We start from the raw sequence: 10,197 nt of genomic DNA on the forward strand, positions 1-10,197 counted from the left end.
TAAAATAAATAATAAATAGGTTAGTTATTGTTTTTTATTTTTATTTTCATGAAACTTTAACCGTTTCAATTGAAAATATAGGTATTACACAAAATATCGGTGGCATAACACTTGATTTCAGAGTCGACAATATCGTTTACATTGCACAAACTACCTATAATATTGCGTGCATGTTGAACATTAGCGGGGTGATATATCTTGAAATGTTTCTTGAAGAAGTTGAGACGGTTTTCGTAGGTAGACTTTATTTTGTTCAAGTATCCGATACGTGCGTTAATACACTCCATAACACATTCGATATGACTCCATTCCATGTGGTTTATCACCAAGGGGTGTGTGTTCGTCACCGGTTCATTGTCACAGCTGAGTAAAAGTAACGGTACAGGAGAGATACACATCCGAAGACGATCGCACTGAATCAGCTCTGGTGAAACACACATTGGGCTATGAAAGAAGTTTCCAATGACGTCAACTTTTTCCGCAAACATTGCATTCCATTCTTCACAGGTGAGTTCATAATGGCCATTAAAACTGACACAGGTATGTAATCTGATTTTAGCTTGAATAAACTGCAACTTCAAGTATACATGGATATTTGCAATCGGAGCACTTGCACCAGCAGGACAGCGTTTGAGATTGTAGACACTCTTGCTCAGCTCACAGCAACCATCACCAGCACCGGAACAATCAATCGACGGTGTGTAAGAAGGTAAAAAAATGTTTGAATAATTCATTTTTTAAACGTATTTTCAAAGTTCCAAGACACGTTTACAATTGAGGGTGGTCAATGCTCTACTGAATGATTTTACGTGTGGCACTGGTGAGAGCGTTGTACTCAAACAGTGAATCATTGATAATGAGACAGTATGCCGTGGTGTTGGCAGGTACATTCTCTTTAAACTCCATTTCCAATTTAATATCAATAGCACCAGCTCCCGAGTTGAAGCTGTCACACTGTCTGGACGTGTCAATGACTATTAATGGAGAGTGTGTCTTGTAATGAGCATAATTTACTTGAGGGCTGGTATGATCACGGCTGTAGTACGATCGTTGGAAATTGGTAAATGCATCATATAAGAGCGCATAGTTGTTTGTTTTAAATTCAGCCGAAAAAGGATCGTATGGATAATACTGTGCATTCAAATACACCCTGCAATTGGTAAGATTACAATGGTCGAATATACTCATATCTTTGGTCTTGTCGTTCCTGCGTGCCGTTTGGAAACCAACAATGAGATAGCGAGGTTTCTCAAGCTGAGTACTAGTCTTGATGCACCAAATATGACGTTCTGAGGAAGGTAGTATGGGATATTCATACAGTTCCCACGTGCGGAACGCTATCTGAACTGGTATGCTGCCCTCAACATACGACATTAAGCGCAGTTTCTCCTTATCAGATACTTTTATGACTGGCATCCTCCATGTGACACGAGTGATTTCAATCTCACCATTTGGAGTCGGCGGTTTTGGTACCGTATTCGGATCAACGGGTGCTAAATCTAAACAGTTTACATCTATACTGGCGCGATTTAATATCAACTCGTGTTTCCCATTCATTATTACCTTCTTGTAGTCCTCGGCGAAACCCAAGAAATGAGATAGTGGTATGGTTAATGTAAACTTGTCATGTATCTTTTTAGCACCAACTTCCCACCCCGCTGTCTGAAGACTATGGTCCATTTCCTTGGTGTATGAGATTAGTCCCTTAATGGTGGATGTGATGCCGCAGTTTCTCGCTCGATCAATCTCCACACCGTTCAATTCATAACGAATGTCTTGAAATAAAAAAGCAGCACCATTGTTGACCAGTAGACAGCCTTTCTCCACAGTGCCTTCCACTAATATTTGACTCTGACTCGGTAGTAGAATTAGATCTTGACGGTTGATACATATGTGGATGTTATCGTTGTTTTTGAAAGAGTCATTATACGGAGTGTATGGGTGAAATTCTATACTTTCTATACTGTCATCGAATAACACCTTCTCACCAATGTTTAAGATAGATGACGAGGACATACTTTGAAACCGATACTCTGTAAAAATGTACTGTTTTCTCTAGTCAATTTCCTTGGTTGTTGTTGTTTTTGTAGTGACTGCCGCTGTCTCTCGTTAATACGACGTGTTGTAGTAGTTCTCTCGACGAGAGCAAGATCTCGACTAGTTGTGAAGGTGTTGTTACCAAGGCTTTTATTGTTATGTATAATCATTTTATTTTTTTACTTTTTACGAATATGCAAACGAAGTGCAATGCTTTCACCTCGGAAATTTACCGTATTACCGTGCTCGTTTACAATGCGCAATTCAATGTTTTGTATGCGATTGTTACTCTTCTTGACGGGTAGATATATAATATTGGTAGGTTGTTCAATAATTTGGTAGCCGGGCGGGACGTCAGGTGAAAACTCGTGTAAAACATGTGACGGCTTGTTGTTTACGAATGAGCCCTCCACAATATTGCACTCTATTCTTATAGTGTTTGTAATGATTATATTAATTGTTTTATCCGACCAATGTGATGTTTTTGCTTTAAGCTTTTTCGCTGAATAACCAAACAATGACCCTATGCTGTTTGGTTTGTCAAAGCGAATATCATACTTTGGCGAGAATATCATACACTTGGAGGTATTGTTATTTACAAAGATATCCACCAATTTTTCACCATCACCTTTAGCCCTCTTTGTCATTTCCTCGTTCAAGAGGTGTATTATACTGGAGAGCTCGTATGAACCTTCAGGAATTGCGATTACATCATCCCCATAGTGAAACATATTATTGCTCTTATCAACATTAGGAATAGTGTTGAAAGTCTTAAAGTACACGAGAGCACACTCGTAAAAACCATCATTGTCCAATTCTAGAGCCGGTTGAAAGTCTACATTCAACACAGGCTCGTTACCGCTCAGACTTATTGTGAATGATGTCATAGACATGATACTGACGGGTAGACGATTAATGTAAGAATGAAACTACACATGTAATGCTCATGATATTTATTTAAAACAAACGCTTAGCATTGGTACACAGGAAGGCCAAACATAAGTGTCCACAATTTACAGTATTAAATTTCTGTAATCGATTGTAATTATACTCTACTCGCATGTTGCGCTGTTGTTTGGTACTAGCGGAATCATTTATATAATCAATAAACTCTCGAGGTGGTCTCAAATCACCAAAGCTATCAAAATATAGACAATAATCACCCTTTTTCGCATAGGCACACCAATGTGTACCTTCACCCTGCTGAGAGTCTAAATTGATAATACCAGTTTCATAATAGTGAGGTTTCTTTGGGAGATTATCTCGCATGAAAACACCCCTAAAGTAGGGGATTTTCTCTCTACGTGCAAATCTCACAATGTCCACATCGGTGAGAGCTTGACCAATCGGAGGTAAATCTAATTTCTTGTTTTTTTTTTTTTCGCCACTTTTGCAGTTGCCGATACTGTTGCTGCTGCTGCTGCTGCTGCTGCTGCGTTATTAGCCGGTGTAATGTAGAGTCCCATTCCACGTTTATAAGGTGCTAAATATAAACCTCTACCGACAATCTTGCTTTCATTATTATTATTATTATTTCTATTCCTGACCATTTCATAAATATTTTTAGCAGCAGTGGTAACACCGCCGGCCAAAGTTCCCGTGGCTGCTAAAGCACCCAGTAGCGGTATCAAAGCTGGTAGGAAACCGCCTCTCTTAGGTATTGGAATGACTCGCTGTTTCTGTTGTCCCTTAACAATTTTCCCTTTAACAAAATGTTTCGCAGCTTTTACACCCACTTTTAGTAGTGTATTAGTAGTTGTATCCTTCTTTTTCGCAATGTGTTTTTTTACAGCATCACGACTTGCTTTAATGACTTTTGATATGGGAATCATACCCATACCGTGTTTAACTTTATATTTCATAATCTTATCTACCGCTAACGCGGCAATACGTTCACCAATTGAATTGTTATCACGCCAACGATTTTCAGCAGCTTGGGCCAATCGCAAATCTGCTTGATGACGTCCCTCCAATGTTTTATCACGTGAGTAGGCAATATCGTGTAATTTACAAGCTTCGTCAAGCGGATTCACACCGGGATCGTTGCGAGCCAATCTCTCCTTCAATCTAGTACCGGGACCGCAATAATTGTAACCGGGTATGTGCGCTTCGAATGGTAGATTATTAATTAAATTATTTATAATACCCCCACCGCTACTATGAGATCGCAGTCGTCTAGGTCGTTTGGGATTATGCTTAACACTAACCCCGCCAATGTGTGTTATCATCTCAAGTATCTATACTTGACTGTGTACGTGAGTATAAAGTATGCCTATATATCTATATAATATTTAAACCTTTGAAATTTGATCATGTATGTGTGTATGTGTGAGTATAAAATACATGTCCTAACGATTTGATACATCACAGTGAAATGAAGCTTAAAAAACAAAACACGTCACTGGCTATTAAAGATTGGAGTGTTGTGCTAGATGATAATGTGAAACCAGCAATGACTCATCGCTCCCTTAAACATGGCTCGTTGCTGGCGAATAACATTAGATGTCTCATCTGTGGACCTTCCAACTGTGGCAAGACAAATGTTCTGTTGTCTCTGCTCTTACATCCGAACGGTGTAAAGTTTCATAATGTTTATCTTTATTCGAAATCATTGAATCAACCTAAATACAAGTTTCTGAGTGACGTTTTAGAGCAAGCGGGTGACATACCGTTTCACACGTACAATGATAAGAGTCAAGTCGTCCCACCGGAGGAAGCTGCGGAGGACAGCGTCATTGTATTTGACGATGTGGCTTTGGAAGATCAAGATGCCATTCGTCAGTACTTTGCAATGGGACGTCATCGTTGGTTAGATTGTTTCTACTTATGCCAGACATATAGTAGGATACCTAAACAGTTGGTACGTGATAATGCCAATCTTATATTGCTATTCAAACAGGACGAGTTGAATTTAAAACATGCCTATGACGATCACGTGAACACCGATATGGGTTGGGAAAAGTTTAAGGAAATTTGTCGCGAGTGTTGGCAGAAAAAGTATACTTTTTTAACAATCGACAAGGAGAGAGACATTAATAAGGGTCGATATCGTAAAGGATTTGACGTTTTCATTATTGTATAAAATTTAGTGTCATCTCCGGTTTATTATCAGTTTTATGTTGTCAGCTACTGAAGAACAACGTCGTTTAATTTATATCCTATCAACATATTAGCATCGGCCGTACCAAAAGCAGCAGCAGCAGCAAAAGCAGCATCAGCACATACACTATAAAATAAAATATGTTTGGTAATAAAAAGTTGAAACGGAAACTCGTAGATTCCATTGAGAGTGTAAAGAGAAAAGTAAAAGCGTTGCGAGCAGATAAAACTTTGCTTGACACTTCGCTAGCTCAAACCTTTGAACCAATTACAAAACCGCTCAATGTTTTAATGACTAAAGCTTTAGAATCTAAAGGTAATAATAATAATGATGACAATGCTAAACCAGCAGTAATGAATAACCCCCAGCTCCCTTTGATAAAGACCTCCACACCATTGTCAAAACATTCACGTAAAAGGAAATATCTGATTAAAACCGAAGAACCCAATAGTAAACTGATTAAGTGGAGTAATAATCTTTTTACAAAAACACAACAGTTTGATGATGCTGCTGATGATGATGATGATGAAGATGATTCTAATGATGATGCTGATAATGATGATGATGATGATGAAAGAAAAACAGAGGGAGATGAAGAGTTTAGCGATGCTGAAGATATGAAGTCGGCTCTTGAATTTGATGAAGGTGGTGGTGGTAGTGGTAATAGTAGTATTGATGATCTACAAAATAAATATATGAAACATCTTTTAAAAACATCAAAAATACCATTTGGTGTTTATCTCAAGGATAATAAAATGCATATTGGTAATAGTCGGGTTAAAATCATTGATGACGTGTTACATATTAAAGATTCACGATTCAACCTAACTCCTGGACTGTTGGAACTTATCTTTAAAAGAATACCAAACAAGAATATAGTTTTGAGAAAAGATGTAGAGGATTACAATAATATTTTAGACATTACAAACGCTCATCGTAGAGGATTCTCACCAAACGGCCAATTGAGTGGAGATAGAAGTGTAAAATATCAATGTTACATTAAACAACCACAAGAATCAAAGAAACATAAAGAAGGTGGATGTTTGAACTCTGGTAGAAGAGATGTATTAACAACTAAAACTTTTTATCCTAAAACTGATTATATCTATTGGGATGATCCCAACGAACTGGTGAGCCGTTTACAGCTTTTGATAGCATCACAGAATGCTGGCAACACCTCTCATTCGAACGAGATCAATGCAATCGTTGAGGAACTGACTGAGAGCGGTATAATTTTAAAGTAAGAAAACAGACCCTCTTCTGTTTTAGCTGTTTTTAAACCTGTTCTGAGCTGTTATCTAATAAAACAGACATGTTTTGTAACTAAGCCTCTCCCCCCTTGCTACCTTGTTATAAATACCGATGAGGCCTCCCCCATCGTTCACTTTCACAATGCCTCTTAACAAGTTTGGACAATACTTGGGTAGCGAGTCTACAATCCGTGACGACTTGAAAGTGGAACGAGATTTAGTAAATTTTGAAAATAGACGGGTGGCAGGAATTCATAAATCTTTTCTTAAAACTGATGCTATTTGTAGGGCTGAATTGGATGAACAAGTAGTATTTTTAAACACAAAGCTAAAGGCAAATATTAAAGATATAAAAGATTTACGGGTAAAGGTTGAACAATTATCAGCTAGAATTACTACACAAACACACGCACCACAACCAGCCCAAACACCATTAGCAACGGCAATAGCTCCAGGAAAGCGATTGAAGAAAAATGAGTAAAGCTCAAGTGGTCAACGAGATACACAGGTATGCGAGAAAAACATTTCCACGTCGTCGATTCATTCAGAGGGGGCTCGATGACACATGGCAGATTGATCTAATTGATATGCAAAAGTACTCCAAGGATAATAACAACTACAAGTACATTCTAGTGTGTATCGATACCTTTTCCAAATACGCTTGGATGCAACCGCTAAAGTCTAAGAGCGCTGAAGATGTTACAAAGGCAATGAGCAGAATTTTGAGTGAAAACGGGAGAAAGCCCAAGAATATTCAATCAGATGATGGAAAAGAGTTTTTCAATGTCAAATTTAAATCGCTCATGAAACATCATCATATCAATCACTACTCTACCTATAGTGTCATGAAAGCTTCCATAGTGGAAAGGCTAATTAGAACCTTAAAACATTGGATTTGGAAACAATTTAGCATGAATGGTTCCTACAAATGGATACAGCTGACAAGTGAAGTGGAACAATATTACAATAACAAACTGCATCGTACTATCGGTATGGCACCGGCGAGTGTGAATAAAAACAACTCTAAACAGTTGTTACATAAAGTCTACAATCACATTAAAGTCAAACCACGTGCCAAGTTCAAGGTCGGTCAACATGTGAGAATTAGTAAATATAAATCCACTTTCGCCAAAGGCTACACCGGCAATTGGACTACGGAAATATTTACAATAACTAAAGTGCAAACTACTAATCCAGTGACATATTTACTTCAAGACGCTAATCACCAACCCATCTCTGGATGTTTTTATGAACAAGAGTTGCAGAAAACTAAACACAATGACATTTATCTAGTGGAAAAAGTTTTAAAGCGTCGTGGAAATAAAGTGTATGTAAAATGGCTTGGCTTAAATGAAAAAAGTTGGATAGAAAAAGATAACATTGTGTAACTATTTTACTCAATAAATATTCATTTACTCCAAATCAATGAGGTTTCACTCAATAAAACATTCCTATATTCAGTAATATGAATTTATTATTAATACGTGTACATTAAAACATTTACATTCGCAGCGAGCTAACAATTTAAAATTAAACAATGACAAGGAATAAATGCATCATCACCTTAATATGTACGAGCATTCTTACATTTAGGTTCACATTCATAATCACCGGAAGCTATTATGTTTGGACCTAGCACACAAAATATTACATTGATTAAATAATTAAAAGATTTAGTATTGAACACCACGCGTGAAAATAGTTCCGCTGTAACGCCACCTAATAACGCAATCCAGTCTTGATAGTTGATTTGAGCATCTCCCACTATCTCTTCTACGTCATCGTTTAAATCGTCCCACATTACAATTAACTGGTAAATATGACAATCGTCATGGTGACCTTCGATATACAATCGTTTTAACAATCTCGCTACTTCCGCTCTAAATGTGTGAAATGGCATGGGGAGGCGCCATCTATTAATCAGAGTATTGTTCTGGAACGCTTTTATCCACTTGCTTTTACATCCTTGATAAAAAGATTTCATTTCATCGCTCGTATCGCTCTCAGAAGCGCTCTCTAGGCAGTTTGTTTTTCCCTTGTCCCCATCGTCTTGTTTTAACAGTGCCTTTGCTGTTGCCATCGGATGTGGTCCGGGTGACGATTGCGAAGTGGAGCTGCTACAGCCACCGTCACAGCCGCCGCCGCCGCTTGTGGTGGTGGACAACCAGCACTGGCAGCACCAAGTGGTGATGGTATTGTTGTCGGCTGGGGAAAATATAATAAAAATATTGTTATTATTTATATTAAAAGTCAGCAAGTGTTCCTAATTGAGAACATAAGGGATAGGTCGAAAGTGATAGATTATTTAAACTACACAGACAGAACAGAGGTGAAATACTCAAATGTTAATGTGAGTATAATACAACTATACTTACATTTGGTATGTGATGAAGCTTGCGGATCCATGATTTCAACGCAATATTCGTTGTGACACTGTAGTGGGAATATGGTTCAACATGCTCTTTTATAGCAGAAAAATTCAGTGGAGGGGTGGGGTGTAGACGGGCGGGGCGCATGTGGTAAAGAAACGTGTGAAACGGTTCTCATGAACTCTATGAAAAGAGGAAAAGATATGTTTGTTGAGTTATCGTACAGGAAACGAAACTACATTATTTTGTAATAATTAAAATATAAATATATGTACTTACCTCAACTTTCGGTGCAAACTGAATCATCTTTGTCGAGCGAGGTCAAATGTAGTCATTTACATTATTGCTCAACGAGCTATAGGAAATTGGCATCGATACATGCGAATTTCACATAACGCCTAGTCTCACTACGATTGCATATATAGTCGAGAAATTAGGACCAGTTTCACCGTGACGGGGTGGCCTAGGGGTTCATGACGTTAACTGGCTAAAGACGCCCCGGTCAGCTAAAGACGCTGGTTCGAATCCGACCTTCGCCACTGGAGGCCACCTCGTCACTTTTTGTTTGTCGTACACGTACAAGGGGGGTGAGGGGTGGGGTGTGGGGTGTGGGGGGGGGTGAGGGGGGGGGGTGGGGGGGGGGAGATAAATACCTAAAGTGAGCTGGAATCGGCATATCCTCCCTACTTACATCCCGTGGCAATATACCGGGATAACGCTAGGAAGAAGGAAAGTACATCCCCTACACGTAAAGTGGGGGTGAAAAATTGTTTTTGCTTGGGGTATTGTTGGAAAGGTCTTTCAAAATTAATACGGGCCTTCAACAATATTTTTTTGATAAAGTGAATATATTCAGAGATAATCGCTCCGAAAGAAAAAAAATGTCCCTCCCCTCCTCTAACTTTTGAACCATAGGTTCAAAAAATATGAAAAAATCCAACGGCCTTATGGCGCCAACCGCCATAAGGCTCCTTTACCGTGAAATCTCACAATTGTATTATAACCTCATATATAATGTAAATGATGCTGTTTGTTTTCCTTAATAAAGAAAAAAAAATCCTAGCAACTGTTGTAATAAAAACCGGTCAAGTGCGAGTCGCACTCGCGCACCGAGGGTTCCGTACTTTTTAGTATTTGTTGTTATAGCGGAAATAGAAATACATCATCTGTGAAAATTTCAAGTGTCTAGCTATCACGGTTCATGAGATACAGACAGGTGACAGACGGACGGACATCGAAGTCTTAGTAATAAGGTCCCGTTTTACCCTTTGGGTACGGAGCTCTAAAAATTAAGGAAGTAGGTATTTTTGCACTATTTGGTGAGTGACATAATACTAGGAAGGATAAAGTGCAAAAAGGTTATGCATACACGCGTGTTTAAGTCATTGGTTACATTAACGAGAACACATCCGTTTCCGCTTGTACGTTTGTTCTAAAAAAT

General features: G+C 38.5%; 1 protein-coding gene across 1 annotated transcript; it reads right to left on the reverse strand.

Annotated features, from left to right (window-relative positions):
• Nucleotides 1-7,841: 7,841 nt before the first annotated feature.
• Nucleotides 7,842-9,327, reverse strand: LOC133523243 (uncharacterized). The gene is made up of 3 exons (XM_061858723.1): nt 9,036-9,327; nt 8,763-8,939; nt 7,842-8,592 (listed from the first exon to the last, which is right to left on the reverse strand). The coding sequence occupies exons 2-3, from the start codon at nt 8,791-8,793 to the stop codon at nt 7,952-7,954; spliced, it is 672 nt and encodes a 223-aa protein (XP_061714707.1). The 5' UTR covers nt 8,794-8,939; nt 9,036-9,327; the 3' UTR covers nt 7,842-7,951.
• Nucleotides 9,328-10,197: the final 870 nt, after the last annotated feature.

The sequence above is a fragment of the Cydia pomonella genome, chromosome 12 (genome assembly GCF_033807575.1).
Source record: "Cydia pomonella isolate Wapato2018A chromosome 12, ilCydPomo1, whole genome shotgun sequence".
Lineage (NCBI taxonomy): Eukaryota > Metazoa > Arthropoda > Insecta > Lepidoptera > Tortricidae > Cydia > Cydia pomonella.

Bases quoted from the DNA above. Each gene is read 5' to 3' on its own strand.
- LOC133523243 (XM_061858723.1), bottom strand. From the start codon at position 8,793: ATGGATCCGCAAGCTTCATCACATACCAAAT. The intron at 8,593-8,762 runs GTAAGTATAGTT...TATTTTCCCCAG, and splicing joins AGCTTCATCACATACCAAAT to CCGACAACAATACCATCACC.